Source organism: Schistocerca piceifrons, chromosome 7, assembly GCF_021461385.2.
Source record: "Schistocerca piceifrons isolate TAMUIC-IGC-003096 chromosome 7, iqSchPice1.1, whole genome shotgun sequence".
NCBI lineage: Eukaryota > Metazoa > Arthropoda > Insecta > Orthoptera > Acrididae > Schistocerca > Schistocerca piceifrons.
The window spans coordinates 185,512,785-185,533,592 of record NC_060144.1 but is presented as its reverse complement, the minus strand read 5'-3'; the positions used below and the strand labels follow the sequence as shown (position 1 = coordinate 185,533,592).

Below are 20,808 nucleotides of genomic sequence, written 5' to 3'. Positions count from 1 at the left end.
TGATCATATCCCATACTGACGTCCGGGTACATGCGCAGGAAACGGTGGCGTTTTGTAGCACGTGTGTTTCGGTACGGTTTTCTCAACTTATCATCAATACAGTTCTGTTTCGCGTGTGTTCCCTACATGTCAATGCTATTAGTGCCAGTTTTGTGTAGTGCCACGTTGAGTGGCACCACATTATGCAGTTATCCTTAATTTATGAGCATGAGTGTATATCATTACATGGTAACTCAACACCGGCGGCCAGAAGACTGCATTCGATGGGTACTGTTTTGTGAATGGCTTTTGAATATCCACCACTTTATAAAAAACGTGATACGGACTGATGAATCTAGCTTCACTCGGGAAGGTATTTTCAACGTCCACAACAGCCACACGGCACCCGTGAAAGTGGCATAAAACCTACGGGTTGGAATCGTAGGGAGGAATGCTTTTGGGTCCTCACCTATCGGTAGCACATTAGAAAGCGTTACACTTCGCGTTCGGCGACGGGTTTTGGCATCATGTTGCACCATCATACTTTAGAATGAGTGTAAGAAGCGTTTCCAGGAAAATGGACTGGTCGTGGAGGTCCAATGTTCTGGCCTCCGCCACTAGATTTTTATTTGTGGGACCATTTAAAGGTACAAGTTTATAGCACTCTACCCACGGATGTACACGACCGAACAGCTCGCGTGCATGCCGCTGCCGCAACGGTGGATTCAGGCGTGTTGGGTAGGGTCCAGCAAAGTATGATTCAGCAAGTGGCGCAGTGTTTGCAAATGCATTGTGGTCGCTTTGAATATCATCTCTAACGTGGACGTTTCTCGTACGTGTACACATCGGCTCTGTGAAGATTAGCTGGACACCAGATGTACAGAACTGAATCATAGTGCGTAGCATAATGTGCAATCTAGTGTAGTCTGCCTAGTGTTGGATACTACATCCACTATTATTTTCTATAGGCTGTATTTGTCTCATAGCCGAAACAAAGTGGCCGTTTACGTTTGAGAGGCGTTCATGTCATATCTTAATGTTCAAGTAATGGTAACAGTAACGGAAAGAAACACTTGAGATGTCGCGTTATGGGGGTGTAAGTTGGATACAATTTGCTGTTTTAACCGAAAAAAAAAAGTTTGGGGCGAACGAGAATCTAACATCGGTGAGTCTGCATATCCGTTCCCCACAGCATTGCCTCGTCTCACTGAGCTAGTGGGACAGTTCCGGCACAGCGCAGAGTTCATGCTACCTGTTCTTGGCCACGCTGCACACTGTTACGTCGTTGCAAGGCCTTGTTTTGTAAATCGCATTTCTGTCAAACCTATTGGCAGGACTAGGTTTTGATAGATACATTTTGTCTTCAATTGGAATGAGGAAATCGCGAAATATACTGAGGGTCTCACTGAGACCTTCACAGACCGGAATTACTCTCCCTATCTTGCGCAAAATCGGTTCCCCTGTGCCTTATCTCTCCCTCCAGTCAGCCACCACCTTCCTAAGTCCCACCGTTCGCCCACGGAGCTGCATTCCATTCCCCTATTAATATCACCCAGGAATGGAGCAAATGAATCACATTCTCAGCCAGCGTTTCGACTACCTCTCATCGTGCCCTGAAATGAGGCCAAGTGCGGCAATTTCTGTTCCCCCTGTATATAAGAGGAACAGAGACGAATGGGCAATCATTACCCGCAAATGGGAAGTACACTGACGTAGCTGATTTTGCGAAAGGGCAGACTGTTAAGGTCCAGTGCCTAGGCGCGAGCATCTCCGACAAGGTGAAGCAGAGAGGTTGCCGCGTGCTACTTTCGTGAACATTTATGGAAAGTGGACAGTAAAACCACGCGTAGTGGACAAGATGTTGGCCGTCCACGCTTGATCACAGAATGTGGCAGATCTGACGACTGAGTACAATTCTCGTGCAGGCACAAATGTTTCTGACCACACCCTTCAGCGCATATGTGGAACGTGGGACTCCACAACAGACGACCCTTGCGATTTCCCATGTTGACCTAACGTAATTGTCAATTGCCATTGCAGTGGGCACGCGATCATCAAGACCGTGGATCGATGTTAATGTGTCGCCTGATCGGATGAATCACGTTTCTTGGCAGCTGTGGTAGTTATCAAAGACGCCATGACAGCTAAGGACAAAGTGAACATTACTGCGGACCACATGCTACAGTGGTTTGAAGCGCACGATAGTCAACTCACGTTAATACACTCATACTCATAAATTAAGGATTATGCTGATACATGGCGAAACAACGCTCTGGTAGGCGGTTTGCGCTTTTAAAACACCTCCGAGTATGACCATGCGGTGCATTTGACCTGCGGTCGTCGCACGGTGGCGCTGGCAGCAGTCCACATACGCAGCGGTGTCTTGGTGCAGGTCAGAGTACGGTGCAGCGAGTAAGTGTGCAGCCGTTTTCAGACGTGCTAATGGTGACTGTGTGTTGAAAATGGCTCAAAGAACACATATTGATGACGTTATGAGGGGGTCGAATACTAGGGCGACAGGAGGCTGGTCAAACACAGCAGGTCGTAGCACGGGCCCTCCGTGTGCCACAAAGTGTCATCTCAAGATTATGGTAACGATTCTAGCAGACAGAAAACAGATTCCAGCAGACAGGCGCTACAGTACGGGACGTCCACAGTGTACATCATCACAAGAAGACCGATATCTCACCATCAGTGTCCGCAGACGGCCACGGAGTACTGCAGGTAGCCTTGTTCGGGACCTTACTGCAGCCACTGAAACAGTTGTCTCCAGACACAGTCTACAGACGACTGAACAGACATGGTTTATTCACCCGGAGATCTGCAAGGTGCATTCCACTGACCCCTGGTCACAGGAGAGCCCGTAAAGCCTGGTGTCAAGAACACAGTACATGGTCATTGGAAAAGTGGTCCCAGGTTATGTTTACAGACGAGTCCAGATATAGTCTGAACAGTGATTCTCGCCGCGTTTTCATCTAGCGTGAACCAGGAACCAGATACCAACCCCTTAATGTCCCTGAAAGGAACGTGTATGGAGGTCGTGGTTTGATGGTGTGGGTGGGATTATGATTGGTGCACGTACACCCCTGCATGTCTTTGACAGAGGAATTGTTAACAGGTCAAGTGTGTCGGGACGTCATTTTGCACCAGTATGTTCGCCTTTTCAGGGGTGCAATGGGTCCCACCTTCCTCTTGATGGATGATAACTCACGGCCACACCAAGCTGCCAACGTGGGGGAGTACCTTGAAACAGAAGATATCAGGCGAATGGGGTGGCCTGCCTGTTCTCCAGACCTAAACCCCATCGAGCACGTCTGGGATGCTCTCGGTCGACGTATCGCTGCACGTCTTCAACCCGTTCGACACTTCAGGAGCTCCGACAGGCACTGGTGCAAGAATGGGAGGCTATACCGCAGCAGCTGCTCCACCACCTGATCCAGAGTATGCCAACCCGTGGTGCGGCCTGTGTACGTGTGCATAGTGATCATATCCCATATTGATGTCGGGGTACATGAGCAGTCAACAGTGGCGTTTTGTAGCACATGTGTTTCGGGACGGTTTTCTCAACTTATCACCAATACTGTGGACTTAACAGATCTGTGTCGTGCGTGTTCCATATGTGTCTACGCTATTAGCGCCAGTTTTGTGTAGTGCCACGTTGTGTGGAACCACATTCTGCAATTATCCTTAATTTATGAGCATGAGTGTAGATTGGTCATCAAATCACCCTGATTTTAATCCAATGGAACATATATGTGTGGCGTTACTGGCTGCCAACTCCGTGCACACAGAGCACCTATCCATAATGTATGGCAACTTACGAGTAGATATCTGGTGCCACTTTGCTCCGGAAATCCACTAAGGACTTGTCTAATACACGCCACACACAATCTCTGCCTTATTGTGCTTCAAATATGAACCAACAAGTTATTCAGCAGGCGGTGATAATATTTTGGCTCATGACTAAGTTTTCTGACTTTTCTCTGAACGTAGGCTCTGAGAATTTTATCAGTAAAGCACACCGAGATTAACAGTGCGTCTGCCACTGGAGGTGGATGACCAACTCTACGACCATTTCCTGCTTATATGAGAGACATTCAGTAAGTAATGCAACCCATTTTTTCTCACATCAGGTTGGTTTTTTAGCCAAATGGCTCTGAGCACTATGCGACTTAACTTCTGAGGTCATCAGTCGCCTAGAACTTAGAACTAATAAAACCGAACTAATAAAAGGACATCACACACATCCATTTTTTAGCCAGTTTCCCACATGCCACGAAGTGAATAATGGACTAGTACCCAATTCCCGCTTGAGCTACTTGATTAGGAAATATTTAGAAAACTCTCTCTCACTTTGGCATAATTAACACTATACGCAGGCAGTTGAGGTACATGTGTCCAGACAATGACGATGGAAGGAGCGGAGACGTGGGTATAACGGGATGACGACACGAAAGGCACATTAGAATGGAGTAGCCCTAATTTAGTAAGGGACACATACCTAGGAAGTAATACGTCAGTGTCTGCTGAACGAGTATTTTGCAACCAGTGTCTTTCGTTGCTAACTGTAGTTCCTAATGATCCTTTCAGTCACTCCCTCTGTCTGGCGTCCGTCTTTCCTACGATTAAATCGCTTCGTACGCACATTTTTTTTTTGTTTGTGGTTTTAGGGCGCAAAACTTCTATGGTCATTAGCGCCCAGCCCGTGACGTAGGAAACAGGAAAAAAACGAAATTTAAAATCAGCAGCAATGGGAACAAAGTCATAAAATTTGAGAAACTAAAGGCAGAAGGAATGCTTAAAAATCCACTATAAAAAGGGGTTGGTTGTCCCCAAAAAAAGCTTCAAATGACTGACGTCATTTCACTGTCACTAATAAACTGTAGAACGCGGTCAGCTGAGCGCGTGTCATCTGCTAAAATCGACGATAGATCAGGCGATAGCTGTAGACGGGAGCGTAACGGATTAAAATAGGGGCATTCAATTAAAAGGTGTCTGACCGTCCACAGCTGAGAGCAGTGGGGACAGAGTGGGGGAGAATCACCGCTTAAAAGATGTCGATGGCTAAAAAGACAGTGCCCTATCAGGAGTCTAGCTAAAATTACCTCCTCCCGACGACGCGTTCGGGAGGAAGAGGTCCAAGCGCAAGGAAGGGCTTTCACTTCCCGCAATTTATTATGGGAAAGTGTCGACCAATGCGCATGCCATAAATGAGCAACTTGGCAACATAAACCGCTCCGGAGATCGGTAAACGGAAGAGACTGAATAGCTGGCCGAGGAAGAGAGACTGCAGCCTTGGCCGCTATATCGGCCGCCTCACTCCCACAGATACCAGCGTGTCCCGGGAGCCAGAGGAACGCCACTGAGACGCCCCCCAGGTGGAGCAAGCGCAGACAGTCCTGAATCCGGTGGACCAGAGGGTGCACAGGGTAAAGAGCTTGGAGACTTAGGAGAGAGCTGAGAGAATCTGAGCAGATTACGTACTGTATCCGCTGATGGCGGCGGATGTAGTGGACAGCCTGGAGAACAGCGTAAAGCTCCGCAGTATAAACCGAACACTGGTCGGGAAGCCGAAAGTGATTTGGGGTGTCGCCAACAATATAGGCACTCCCTACACCTAACGATGTTTTCGAGCCATCGGTGTAAATAAATGTGGCTTCCGTCATTTGTGCACATAGAGCAGCAAATGCCCGACGGTAAACAAGTGTAGGGGTACCATCCTTGGGAAATTGACATAGGTCTCTGAGCAAGTCGATCCGGGGACGGAGCCAAGGCGGTGCCGTACCCCAAGTTGTCAAGAAGGTTTTAGGAAAGCGGAAGGAAAGAGAATGAAGCAGTTGACGGAAGCGGACTCCCGGGGGTAGGAGGGAGGAGGAGCGGCCTGCATACCCGACATCAAAGGAGGCGTCGAAAAAAAGGTCATGGGCTGGATTAGCAGGCATGGAAGACAGATGGCTAGCATAACGACTCAGAAGGACTGCCCGCCGATTGGACAGCGGAGGTTCAGCAGTCTCAGCATAAAGGCTTTCCACAGGGCTGGTGTAAAAAGCTCCAGACACTAAACGTAATCCACGGTGGTGGATAGAGTCGAGACGCCGAAGAATAGACGGCTGAGCAGAGGAGTAGACTATGCTTCCATAGTCCAATTTCGAGCGCACTAAGGCGCGATAGAGGCGGAGAAGGACCACTCGGTCCGCTCCCCAGGAGGTACCATTCAGGACACGGAGGGTGTTAAGGGAACGCAGACAGCGAGCCGAAAGATAGGAAACGTGGGAGGACCAGCACAGTTTTCTGTCAAACATAAGACCCAAGAATTTAGCGACGTCGGAAAACGGAAGGTTGACAGGACCTAGATGTAAGGAGGGCGGAAGAAACTCCTTACGTCGCCAAAAATTAACACAAACTGTCTTACTGGGTGAGAAACGGAAGCCGGTTTCGATGCTCCACGAGTGGAGGCGATCGAGACATCCTTGAAGACGTCTTTCAAGAAGGCTGGTCCGTTGAGAACTGTAGTAGATCGCAAAATCGTCCACAAAGAGGGAGCCCGAGACATCAGGACGGAGACAATCCATAATTGGATTAATGGCGATGGCAAACAGTACAACACTCAGCACGGAGCCCTGGGGTACCCCGTTTTCTTGGGAGAAAGTACGGCAGAGAGTAGTGTTCACCCGCACCCTAAATGTGCGCTCTGCCATAAATTCGCGAAGAAAAAGGGGCAGCCGGCCTCGAAAGCCCCAAGAGAACAGTGTGCGGAGGATGCCTGTCCTCCAACAGGTATCGTATGCTCTCTCCAGATCAAAAAATATTGCTACCGTTTGGCGTTTCCGGAGAAAATTGTTCATGATATAAGTGGAGAGAGCAACAAGATGGTCAACGGCAGAACGATGCTTTCGGAATCCGCATTGGGCTGGTGTTAAAAGACTGCGGGATTCCAGCCACCAAGCTAAACGGTAATTCACCATACGCTCCAAAACCTTACAGACACTACTCGTGAGAGAAATGGGGCGATAGCTAGAGGGGAGATGTTTGTCCTTTCCAGGTTTCGGAACGGGAACGACAATAGCTTCCCGCCATCGCCTGGGAAAGGTACTGTCGGTCCAAATTCGATTATAAAGGCGAAGGAGGTAACGCAGGCTATGGGTTGATAAATGCAGCAACATTTGGACATGGATACCATCCGGTCCTGGGGCGGAGGAGCGAGAAGAAGAGAGGGCATGTTGGAGTTCCCGCATGGACAAAACAGTATTGTAGCTTTCATGATTTTGAGAGGAGAAAGCAAGATGTCGCACTTCCGCTGCACGTTTCTTCGGGAGAAACGCTGGCGGGTAATTTGAAGAGCTCGAAATCTCAGCAAAGTGCTGACCCAATGAGTTAGAAATTGCGACGGGGTCCACTAAGGTATCATGCGCGACAGTGAGCCCAGAGACCCGGGAGAAACTAGGCGCGCCTGAGAACCGTCGAAGCCGACTCCAAACTTCCGAGGAGGGAGTGAAGGTGTTAAATGAGCTAATAAAGAATTTCTAGCTTGCCTTCTTGCTATCGCGGATGACGCGACGGCATCGCGCACGGAGCTGCTTATATCGGATACAGTTGGGCAAAGTGGGATGGTGACGGAAAATGCGAAGAGCACGTCGCCGCTCACGTATTGCGTCACGGCATGCCTCGTTCCACCAAGGAACTGGGGGGCGCCGGGGCAATTCGGAGGTGCGTGGTATTGAACGTTCCGCAGCTGTGAGAATAACGTCGGTAACATGTGTGACCTCATCGTCGACGCTGGGAAAGCGACGGTCATCGAATGTCGCTAGAGACGAAAAAAGTGTCCAATCGGCTTGGGCAAACTTCCAGCGTCGCGAGCGCATATATGGCAGTTGAGGCTGCAGTATAAGAACACATGGAAAGTGGTCACTCGAGTGTGTATCATCAAGGGCGAACCATTCGAAGCGCCGAGCTAGCGGAACAGTACCGACCGCAAGGTCCAAATGAGATAAATTTGTCGTGGAGGCAGACAAAAATGTGGGGACCCCAGTGTTGAGGCAGACTAGATCCGCTTGGTGGAAGACGTCTAGCAATAGTGAGCCACGTGGACAAGGATGTGGAGATCCCCAAAGCGGGTGGTGGGCATTGAAGGCCCCAACCAGCAAATAGGGGGGTGGAAGCTGATCAAGAAGATGAAGGAGATCAGCTCGTGCCATTGGTGTGGACGATGGAATGTATACCGTACAAAGAGAGAACGTGTATCCAGAAAGGGAAAGACGGACGGGGACAGCTTGGAAGGAGGTGTTTAAGGGGATTGGGTGATAATGGAGAGTATCATGGAGCAGAATCATGAGTCCTCCATGGGCTGGAGTGCGTTCAACAGAGGGGAGGTCATATCGGACAGACTGAAAATGAGGGAGAACAAAGCGGTCATGGGGACGCAGCTTTGTTTCCTGAAGACAGAAGATGACCGGCGAGTAGGATCGTAAGAGGATCGACAATTCATCCCGATTGGCTCGAATGCCGCGGATATTCCAGTGGATAATGGACATAGGATTAACAGAAAATGGAGGAACGTGACCAAGGGTGCTGTCAACTCAACGACTGCTCAGAGCTTGCGACCGACAGCATGGAATGGCATTCAGTCGAAGGCAGAAGATCCTGATCCATAGGTTGGTCAGGAGCAGCTCCTGCCACCAACGATCGGCCAGTTGACCGGCCACCAGCAGTGCGCCTCGGCGACACAGAAGACGGCCGAGGGCGATTTCCGCCAGGTGGTGCAGTAGATGGGACACGCCTTGGCGGAGAAGGAGAGGAACTGTGTTTCTTTGTAGCCTTCTTGGAAGTATGATGTTTATATGAAGGAGGAACCGATGGTTGTGAAGTTGTGGTACGTAAAAACTCTTCACGAGAATGCTCTTTTTTCGAAGACTTGGCGTCTGACTTTTGGGCTCGAGATTTAGCAGAACCCGACGAAGGGTGAGCCATAGAGTGGGCAGGCGAAAGAGGTGAGGTTGAACGGGCGATCTTTGCGCTGGCCGATCTGACGACCGTGGTACTAAAGGTGAGGTCGCAAGTCTGCGTGGCCGCCTCCTTTGTTGGCCGAGGAGAAGCGAGGACAGTGCTGTATTTTCCTTTCTGAGGCACGGTGGGCTGTCGACTGGCGAGTAACTTTCGAGCAGCAAAGGTCGACACCTTTTCCTTCACTCTTATTTCCTGGATGAGCTTTGCGTCCTTAAAAACGGGGCAATCTCGAGAGGAAGCAGCGTGGTCACCCATACAGTTGATGCAGCGAGGGGATGGAGGTGGACAAGCACCCTCATGGGCATCCTTGCCACACGTAACACATTTGGCCGGATTGGAACAGGACTGGCTGGTGTGATTGAACCGCTGGCATCGATAGCAACGCGTAGGGTTTGGGACATAAGGGCGAACGGAAATTATCTCATAGCCTGCTTTGATTTTTGATGGGAGTTGAACTTTGTCAAATGTCAAGAAGACAGTGCGGGTTGGAATGATGTTTGAGTCAACCCTTTTCATAACCCGATGAACAGCCGTGACGCCCTGGTCAGACAGGTAGTGCTGAATTTCTTCGTCAGACAATCCATCGAGGGAGCGGGTATAAACGACTCCACGCGAGGAATTTAAGGTATGGTGCGGTTCCACCCGGACAGGGAAGGTGTGGAGCATAGAAGTACGCAGCAATTTTTGAGCCTGGAGGGCACTGTGTGTTTCTAACAACAGGGTGCCATTCCGTAATCTGGAACAAGACTTTACAGGACCCGCAATTGCGTCGACACCTTTCTGAATAATGAAAGGGTTGACCGTGGAAAAGTCGTGACCTTCGTCAGACTGAGAAACAACAAGGAACTGTGGCAACGATGGAAGAACCGTCTGTGGCTGAGACTCAGTGAACTTACGTTTGTGAGCAGACATAGTGGAAGGTGAGGAAACCATTGCGGAAGAATCCCCCATGATTACCGGCGTCTCCGATGGCGCGCTCCTCCCTAGTGGGGGCCCTCACCGAGGGCACACCTGCCTTAGGTGATTGTTCACACCTCAGGTCACACCTCCCGACAAACGGACGGAGGGACCAATCGGCACTTTCGGAAGGTATCAGCTCGGGTAATCACCCCTCCCTGGGCCTGGCCGTTACCAGGGGGTACGTACGTGTCCTACCTGTCTACCCGGGGTGGGGAATTACGCGTTACCCCGTCACCGGCTACGCATGGAAGTGCGTGGGTCGGCCTTCAGACACGCACAGGGAGGAAAAAAGAGAAAGGGAAAGGAAGGAAGAGGGGGTCTCAAACGCCGCAGCGGAGAAAAGGGCAAGGAGAAGAGGGAAGGAAAAGGGAAGGACAGAGGAAGGACGAGGACTTGCACGTGTAGAAAGCAAGGAATTTGGAACAGTTTCGAGCGTCCGTCTCCGGACGTAGGCACAAACCATACTCCCAGAGGGGGAGAAAGGGAAGGAAAGAGCCAGAGGTGAGGGGGGGGGGCGAAGATAGGGGGACGGGGAGGGATGCGGAAAGGGAAGGGAAGGTATGCAGCCCGGAAAGGAAGGAGGGCCACATTAGCTCGGGGTCCCGTGCTCGCTACGCACGTGTCCACAAAAGAGTTGTGGACCCCCTGGGGGGGGCTTCGTACGCACAGCCGGATATTTAAAGGGTGTGATTGTTCCCAGGAAGCGTTCTGCAGTCGTTCAATCAAGCAAGAACGTGCCTTTTCGCCTAAACGCCGCGCACTTATTTCAATTAAGGGTCAGTCAATTGACGCACCGAACTTTGGATGTCTGCGTTCTGAACAAACCCAAATAATACGCTGCTGGAAATTCCTATCTGCCACTTAGCCTTTAGACCCGACGGTCGTATTTCATACTGTACCAGCAGACAGTTTGTTCGAATGATAGATCGAATCTGTACAAACACCACAACATACAAATTCAGTAACTGTAGATTTGGTGGTCTGCAGTGTGTTGGTGGACCCAAATTTGCCGATAAATAGCCGGCCAGTGTGGCCAAGCGGTTGAAGGCGCTTCAGTCTGGAACCGCGCGACCGCTACGGTCGCAGGTTCGAATCCTGCCTCGGGCATGGATGTGTGTGATGTCCTTAGGTTAGTTAGGTTTAAGTAGTTCTTTCTAGGGGACTGATGACGTCAGATGTTAAGTCCCATAGTGCTCAGAGCCATTTTTACCGATAAATACCTCAGCCACCTTTTGAACAGTGGAACTCTCATATAAACTTGATTGCATTGGGACAAGACTGTATCAGCTCGAATGTTAGAGAGAAGAGCTCACTACTTCGAAGACATTCCGTAAGGGAGTACATGCAAACTTGTAAACAGTGGTGCTGATGAAACACTTCCCTTTCTCCAGCTATTTCTACTCGATTGTAATTAACCATGCTCCGTCCAAATTTTTTTCCCACAGTATGATGATGAGCATCACGTTTTCCTCCCTTTAAGGGCGGAAGTATACGTTGTAACAGACGCAACTGGTTCTCAAACATCCGCCGTTCATCGGATGTTCCCGCAAATATGAGAGTTGATGCGTACATCCTAAGTTAGAAACGCCTCTTTGCTTATTATTAACAGCTCAGCTTCAGTCGAATCAACGACTAGTAAAATAAGGGTCAACGTAATCTGTTCGTAATAATACTCACATTGACGTTGTGGCTGCAAGAAGTCGCTCTTCAGATGACACCACCACCACTACCAATAATAATAAAAATAATAATAATAAAAATAATAATAATAATAATAATAATAGACGATTTTCTTACTTTTCCTTGTTTTGCTGAGGCGTGATTCACGTTTATCTTTCCTTTTATTCTTCTCCAACGGAGGAATCCGTCAACTTGGTTTAGCTTTTTCGGTTGCCATGAATGTATGAGTCTTGCCGGTAACAATTTGCTCCCTTGACTGTGGCACCAGACCAGGTGTATCCTTAGGTCACTCCAAGAACGGGCTACCTTTGCTAAGTAATTTGCCTCCATTTTCACTGTGCCCAACTTGTTTCACAGTAGTCTCGATCTTTTTATGTAATTTTGCGGAACAATCCTGAATTTTCCCTTATATAAGAGATGCTAAATCCAATTTATTAGGGAGCTCAGCAACTCAATGAAAGATGTTATGAACTTATTCCGTAAAACAGAAGCTTATAGAGAGCGGTCACAGAATCAATATAGCCGGTATTGTAGGTATATTCCTTGCTTTATTTAGATTTACTTCTCGCTGGAATTTAAGTACAGACAAGAAATAGGAGGATGATTTAAAGCCTTAAGGTTAAGTAATCTTTGTTTTCTGCTCTGTTGATGCGATGTAAATGCATTTCTCTCGTCCAGATAAGCTTAACAGCTAGTCTTATTTGCTCAACCCAGATTTAGCACCAGGCAGTAAAACGCACCAGTTTCCAAAGCTTTAGTCTCTATCGTTTTACTGCTGGGCACCCAAGAAAAATCTCAAGTCTGTGTGCGTAGATGAATTATACGGGAAAGCCATAAAAACAACCGGTGCAGTCTGTCTAAAATGCAGATACCACATTAATAGGTATCTTCGTTAGCAGGCCGCAAGCTAGCGATCTTTGAGCGTTTCACTGAAGTACTGCATATTCATCAGCAGTTTTATGCATATGGAACGACTCTAATGATCGGCTACTCTTTCCGGGAACTTTAAAAACGAACGAGAGAAAAATCAGAATAATATCAAGAGATATGTAAAAACCTGAGAAATATAATGAACATACAGTAAATTCTCGACCGAGTGTTGTGACTAAAAACAAATGACTAAGAGATCATACTTTTTCCTAGAGCGACAATAATAGGGCAGTGTTCTCGGAATTTCAAATCATGAATCAAATCATTGCATTTACTGAATACCTCTATTGTTGAAATAGCTAACACACAACAATTGTGGTAGCGAAAAATCCATGAGCATTTGGTTCGGACGCTGGTAGTCATGAAAACATTTCGCCGCTAGTATTTGTAGGACTAATAACAGCAGGACTAAATAACAACGGATTGCAGTAGAAGATGCAATTCTCTTTTCTACATCTACAGGGACACTGTGCAAATCACATTTAAGTGCCTAGCACAGGGTTCATCGAACCACCTTCACAATTCTCTATTAATCCAATCTCGTACACCTATATCTTTCCGTACGAGCGATCGTTCCTCCTTATGTAGGTCGGTGTCAACAAAATATTTTCGCATTGGGAGGAGGAAGTTGGTGATTGGAATTTCGTGAGAAGATTCCGTCGCAACGATAAACGCCTTTCTTTTAACAACTTCCAGCCCAAATCCTGTATCATTTCTGTGACGCTCTCTCCCATATTTCGCGATAATACAAAACGTGCTGTCTTCCTGTGAACTTTTTCGATGTACTCCGTCAGTCCTATCTGGTAAGGAACCCACACTGCGCAGCAGTATTCTAAAAGAGGACGGACAAGCGCAGTGTAGGCAGTCTCCTTAGTAGGTCTGTTACATTTTCTAAGTGTCCTGCCAATAAAACGCAGTCTTTCGTTAGCCTTCCCCACAACATTTTCTATGTGTTCCTTCCAATTTAAGTTCTTCGTAATTGTAATACCTAGGTATTTAGTTGAATTTACGGCTTTTAGATTATACTGATTTTTCGTGTAACCGAAGTTTAACGAGTTCCTTTAAGCACTCATGTAGATGACCTCACACGTTTCAGTATTTAGGGTCAACTGCCACTTTTCGCACCCTTCAGATATCTTTTCTAAATCGTTTTGCAGTTTGTTTTGTTCTTTTGGTGACTTTATTAGTCGATAAACAACGGAAGACGGTTGCTCAGATTGTCTCCCAAATCGTTTATATAGATAAGGAACAGCAAAGGGTCTATAATACTACCTTGGGGAACGCCTGCAACCACTTCTGTTTTACACTTTGACTTTCCGTCAATTACTACGAACTGTGACCTCTCTGACAGGAAATCACAAAAAAATGGTTGAATGGCTCTGAGCACTATGGGACTTAACATCTATGGTCATCAGTCCCCTAGAACTTAGAACTACTTAAACCTAACTAACCTATGGGCAACACACAACACCCAGTCATTACGAGGCAGAGAAAATCCCTGACCCCGCCGGGAATCGAACCCGGGAACCCGGCCGCGCAGGCAATCACAAATCTAGTCACATAACTGACGATATTGCATAAGCACGCAATTTCAATACGAGCGGCTTGTGTGGTACAGTGGCAAAAGCCTTCCCGAAATCCAGAAATGCGGTATCAGTTTGAAATCCCTTGTCAATACCACTCAACAATTCATGTGAGTAACGAGCTAGTCGTGTTTCACAGGAACGATGTTTTCTAAACACATGTTGACTGTCAATAGACAGTTTTCTTCGAGGTAATTCATAGTGTTAGAACACACTATATGTTCCAAAGTCCTGCTGCATATCGACGTTAACGATATGGGCCTGTAATTTAGTGGATTACTCCTACTACCTTTCTTGAATATTGGTGTGATCTGTGCAATTTTCCAGTCTTTGGGTACGGATCTTTCGTCGAGAGAACGGTTGTATATGATTGTTAAATAAGGAGCTAATGCATCAGCATACTCGGAAAGGAACCTAATTGGTATACAGTCTGGACCAGAATACTTACTTTTATTAAGTGATTTAAGTTGCTTCACTACTCCGAGGATATTTACTTCTACGTTACTCATGTTGGCAGCTGTTCTCGATTCGAATTCTGGAATATTTACTTCGTCGTCTTTTGTGAAGGCATTTCAAAAGGGCGGGTTTAGTAACTCTGCTTTGGCAGCACTGTCTTCGATAGTGTCTCCATTGCTATCGCGCAGAGAGAGAAGGCATTGATTGTTTCTTGCCGGTAACATACTTGACATACTACCGGAATCTCTTTGGATTTTCTGCCAGGTTTTGAGACAAAGTTTCGTTGTGAAAACTCTTATAAGCATTTCGCATTGAAGTACGCGCTAAATTTCGAGCTTCTGTAAAGGATCGCCAATCTAGGGGATTCTGCGTCTGTTTAAATTTGGCATGTTTGTTTCGTTGTTTCTGCAACAGTGTTCTAAGCTGTTTTGTGTACGAAGGAGGATCAGCTCCGTCGTTTGTTAATTTATTTGGTATAAATCTCCCAGTTGCTGCCGATACTATTTCTTTGAATTTAAGCCACATCTGGTGTACACTTATATTATTAATTTTGAAGGAGTGGATATTGTCTCTCAGGAAGGCGCGAAGTGTATTTTTATCTGCTTTCTTGAATATATATATTTGTCGCTTATTTTTCGAGAATTTGGGGGTTACAATATTCAATCTTTCTATGACAGGCTTGTGTTGACTAATTCCTGAATCGGTTTTGATGGTCGTTATTAACTCAGGCTTATTTGTTGCTAAGAGGTCAAGTGTGTTTTCACAACCGTTTACTACTCGCGTGGGCTCGTGAACTAAGTGCTCGAAATAATTTTCAGAGAATGCGTTTAGCACAATTTCGGGTGATATGCATACCTCCGGAATCAAACATGTATTTTCGCCAACATATCAAGGGTAAATTAAAGTCAACAGCAACTATTATTGTACGAGTCGGGTACGTGTTTGAAATCAAACTCAAGTTTTCTTTGAACCTTTCAGCAACTGGATGATCTAAACTGGGAGATCGGTAAAAGGATCCAATTATTGTTTTATTCCGGTTGCCAACAATGACGTCTGCCCATACTAACACACAGGAAGTATCTACTTCAATTTCGCGCAAGTTAAACTACTTCTGACAGCAACAGACCTAGTTACGAGTTAACAGGTGTAGAAATGTGGTTTGCCTGCTGAGTTGAGCGAGCGAACGGGCGCAGGTCTTTCATCGTGATGCACTCGGCGCGGCCTGTCTTTCTCGTAGGCCTCAGTAGGTAAGAGGTATACGAGGCGCATTCAAGTTCTTAGGCCTCCGATTTCTTTTCTAATTAACTACTCACCCGAAATCGATGAAACTGGCGTTACTTCTCGACGTAATCGCCCTGCAGACGTACACATTTTTCACAACGCTGATGCCATGATTCCATGGCAGCGGCGAAGGCTTCTTTAGGAGTCTGTTTTGACCACTGGAAAATCGCTGAGGCAATAGCAGCACGGCTGGTGAATGTGCGGCCACGGAGAGTGTCTTTCATTGTTGGAAAAAGCCAAAAGTCACTAGGAGCCAGGTCAGGTGAGTAGGGAGCATGAGGAATCACTTCAAAGTTGTTATCACGAAAAAACTGTTGCATAACATTAGCTCGATGTGCAGGTGCGTTGTCTTGGTGAAACAGCACACGCGCAGCCCTTCCCGGACGTTTTTGTTGCAGTGCAGGAAGGAATTTGTTCTTCAAAACATTTTCGTAGGATGCACCTGTTACCGTAGTGCCCTTTGGAACGCAATGGATAAGGATTACGCCCTCGCTGTCCCAGAACATGGACACCATCATTTTTTCAGCACTGGCGGTTACCCAAAATTTTTTTGGTGCTTCCATTGAGCTGAATGGCGCTTTGTTTCTGGATTGAAAAATGGCATCCACGCCTCATCCATTACCACAACCGATGAAAAGAAAGTCCCATTCGTGCTGTCGTTGCGCGTCAACATTGCTTGGCAACATGCCACACGGGCAGCCATGTGTCGTCCGTCAGCATTCATGGCACCCACCTGGATGACACTTTTCGCATTTTCAGGTCGTCATGCAGGATTGTGTGCACAGAACCCACAGAAATGCCAACTCTGGAGGCGATCTGTTCAACAGTCATTCGGCGATCCCCCAAAACAATTCTCTCCACTTTCTCGATCGTGTCTTCAGACCGGGTTGTGCGAGCCCGAGGTTGTTTCGGTTCGCTGTCACACGATGTTCTGCCTTCATTAAACTGTCGCACCCACGAACGCACTTTCGACACATCCATAACCCTATCACCACATGTCTCCTTCGATTGTCGATGAATTTCAATTGGTTTCACACCATGCAAATTCAGAAAACGAATGATTGCGCACTGTTCAAGTAAGGAAAACGTCGCAATTTTAGGCATTTAAAACAGTTCTCATTCTCGCCGCTGGCGGTAAAATTCCATCTGTCTTACGGTGCTGCCATCTCTGTGAGGTATTGACAATGAACGCGGCCTCATTTTAAAACAATGCGCATGTTTCTATCTCTTTCCAGTCCGGAGAAAAAAAAAATCGGAGGCCTTAGAACTTGAATGCTCATCGTAGACTGTTTACTGGCAACTAACTGGTTTCATCGTCTACTTTCTCTCTTATCGGCACCACTAATACTATCGGCCGTCTAAAGGTACGTTGTCCAAGACGCGACGCACACTAGCGACTGCGACGGGTCGCTACGTGACGTCAGAAGTTGCCAGCTGGCGCATGCGCAGTTCGAGTTTGGGATGCGTCGCGCGACTCTTGTGGCAGCTGCCGCAGCACTGCACCAGTGAGCAGTGTTGCGACGGAAGTCGGGCGACACAAAAGACGTGCGGCTGCCAGAAAGATGTCGAGCCAGTCAAGGAAAACTGAAATGAGCCACTCACAGGATGTGATGCTCTGTGAGCTGGTCTCGCAGCGTCCTCGCCTTTACGATTTGAAGAACCCTAAATATAAGGACACTTTGTTCAGAGACAGAATTTGGGAAGAAATTGGTGCACAGTTGAAACTGGCAGGTGAGTGAAATTTACATTATTTTCCCATTAATGCAAATTTTTCAGTCGTGTCGCTATGATTCACATACCACATCATATAAAAAATATAATTGGTGGCAAGAGGATATTAAACGAATTTGAACGTATTTTGCTCTGTTGAAAAACGTAAATTTTTGACATTTGTTGGTTTTGTTAGGACGTCTACTTGGGTATCCTCGTCCAGGTTCAGAAGAAAATACTAGAGGTGAGTGTTTTATCCTCTTCCCAAGAATGAGAAGAAAATATATTGAAGGCAGCATGTCTTTACTTTTAAGAAACCTACAATTCGTGGCATTTTAAATGAAATTGTCAAGAGCATATAGAGAAATATTAGTAACTCATACCGGAGAAATATATGACATAAAATAGTTTCATTAGGTCCAAATGTGTCAGCGAAACAAAACAAATGCATTCTCTATCGTGTGATGACCACATGATTCACGTTGCGCGTCGACAGAACTGGCGGCTAGTCGCGACGCTCCCGGAGATATGAGAGCCCAAATCTCGGAAACGGAGATAGATATCATTCTGATCTCAACTTTAAAAATAATTTCGATATGTTGGCTTCTTTTCATCGGCAACGATGTATGACCTAACGTGAACCATACGCAAAGTAGTCAGCGACCACATTTTTCACTGTACACAATTCAAATTTTATGCAGTATGTTACTTGTAAATTAAGTATCGGAATAACTGTGACGAATATCGGAAAAATAGACACCTCATTATCAAGCTGTGATGTGAAACTGTAAGATACGCAAACATCAATTTTTTGTGCCTTTTACTTTCCTCACAATCGATAGAGAAGTAATACACAGCGAAAAAAACACGCAAAACCGGAAGAGATACATCTCAATTTTTTAAAGTAAAAGGTGAATCTGTATCGAAAAACTAACTCTGAGAGCCGATATAACTTTGTTCCATTAACATACAGTATTTTTTACAGCAAGAAAATCGGAATTCTTATTTTTCTTGTGTATTTGAATCCGCCGCCGCCGACCAGAGATTGGGAAACAGCGACGACTCCTGTCGTGTTGCGGCCTTGTCGCCGTCTGCCAGGGTGGGAAAAGAGGAGGGGGCAGCGTCGTAGTCGCAGCCAACTGTCGCGTCTTGCACAACGTAGCTTAAGCACGTGACGCAGAGTTTGCAACGGAGCGCGTGTGCGGGTACTGACCGTGCATGAGTCGCGCGTCGCGCGCGGCCTCGTCGGCGGCCCGCCGCTCGTCGCTGGCGTCGCCGAACATGAGGAGCGCGGCGGCGCCCGCCCTGGCGGCTGCGCGCACCTTGTCGGCGAGGGCGCAGTCCCCCGAGGTGAGCGGCGCCACGGCCACCCAGGGCTGCGCGTGCGCCTGCGACGGCTGCAGCGAGCACGGCTGCGGCACCGGCACCAGCCGCCCCGACACCGAGCCGCCCGCGCCCGACACGTAGCGCGCGTCCAGCACCGCGCCGCGGCCCTGCCCGGCACACACACACCAACAACAACACGTCAGCGCCGCCGCACAAACCACACCGCAGCAGTACTGTCACGCTAGCCGGGGAACCCAGCGCAGCCCCAACACTTACCATGACAACACTATAAGGCCTGGCCAGACAGAATACGGCCTTGAACCGCAGCCGGCAGGCCGCACTGTTGAATCGCTCATTATTGTAAGGCGGCGGTCACACAGAGTGCGGCTTTGATGCACAGGCATACGGCCTTGCCGCACCGGCCGCCGCCGGGTTATCACAGGTTACAGATTCGCCGGAGCGGCTGCTTGCCTCTGTTGGCGTATTCAACTGCTCTGTGGTCACACTGGAAGCAGCGGCGTGAGGCGGTTTTTGTCTTGCAGCTCATAGGGCATGCATCATGGACACAGAAAGACTTATAGAGGAGGTGAGGGAATACAACTTTTTGTACGATACACGCGATCCTGATTTGGAGGCAGAATACTTTTGCCCTCGATATACTCTCGACAGAAAGCTGGATTCTCAGAAATAGTGTTGTCACTGTGACTCCATAATTTCAAACATCCATAATTTCCAATGTCAACTATTGTAAACTCTGAGTATGGATCAACGATCGCCAGGAGAAGCAGCGAAAAGAATTGTTTGTAACAGAAGAACTGGGCTCCACTATCCTTCGGCCATTTTAACCATCTTTTCCGTCTATGCTTCGAAGGCAGTTCGGAAACCTCCAAAGTTCTACAAATCCTCCTTCAGATTTCTTCCACATCTCTGTTGTAGGAGTAACTAAATACTTGGGCTGTAGAACAGTCCATATTGCCTGGCACACTTGTTCGCAATATCTGAGACTGTTGAACGTCCTAACCGAAAAGAAAAAGCTGTGGTCTGGTGACTGTCGCCTGTAGTCAAGTATCTGGAAAAGATTAAAATCAATTATGCCGATAGAACGAATAGATAAGTTAACGACCAAAGCTATGTTTGTTTAAATTCAATGACAATGTTATGAATACAATGAAATAAAACAATCTATTAAGTAGAAAGTGCTTTCTAGCGGGACATACGGAACTAGATGTTACCATCGTTTGCTGTATTCGTAAACACTGCAGATAAATTTATCACCCCACTCGTAACTACGTTGTGGGATAGCACTTTCTTCCGCCGAACCTTTCATACGATACAACAAAACTGAAATGGAATAATTTATATGACTTCTATTTCAAGCACAAAGAGGCCACAAACGGTAAAACTTACCTCAAACAAACGGCTTGTCTGTGCCTTGTATCAATTGGCTTTCTCCAGTTCGTTGTGCACTTCTCGGTGCTACCTTTTTATCAGGCGATGCATTTCCTCGAAACATTCTCGCGACATACGAAAATATTTGAAGAACCTATCTTTGTCAGACTCTAGATCAATACACAGACGATGGTATTCTCCTAAGCTTTCTCTCTTGCTATCAATGTCGTGCACCCAATATCTCTTCTTCTTGGTGCCATTTCGTATCGCTAGTGCAAGCTATTCATTTCTGCAAAAAAACTCGCACAAAGACAACGTGTCCCGCGTGAAGATTCCAAATCGTCTAGCGCAAGACTATCGCGCTACGCATGCAAACTCAATAATGGGTTTCGGCCCCTTCCACAGTGTAACAGCTGACGCATCAAGAGTCGCTGCGGCCGCCGTTGCCTGTGTGGCGTCCCTGGACGCTGACGGGCCCGGCCTGCCGCTGCGACGGAGGCGCAGCGGTGGG

General features: G+C 47.3%; 1 protein-coding gene across 1 annotated transcript in view; it reads right to left on the bottom strand.

Annotated features, from left to right (window-relative positions):
* The window catches only part of LOC124805539 (protein goliath), a 663,220-nt gene that overhangs the window by 573,105 nt on the left and 69,307 nt on the right, over window positions 1-20,808 (bottom strand). Inside the window, exon 3 of the mRNA XM_047266107.1 lies at window positions 18,796-19,075. Coding sequence (XP_047122063.1) covers window positions 18,796-19,075 — 280 coding nt within the window. The remainder of the gene's footprint in view (window positions 1-18,795; window positions 19,076-20,808) is intronic.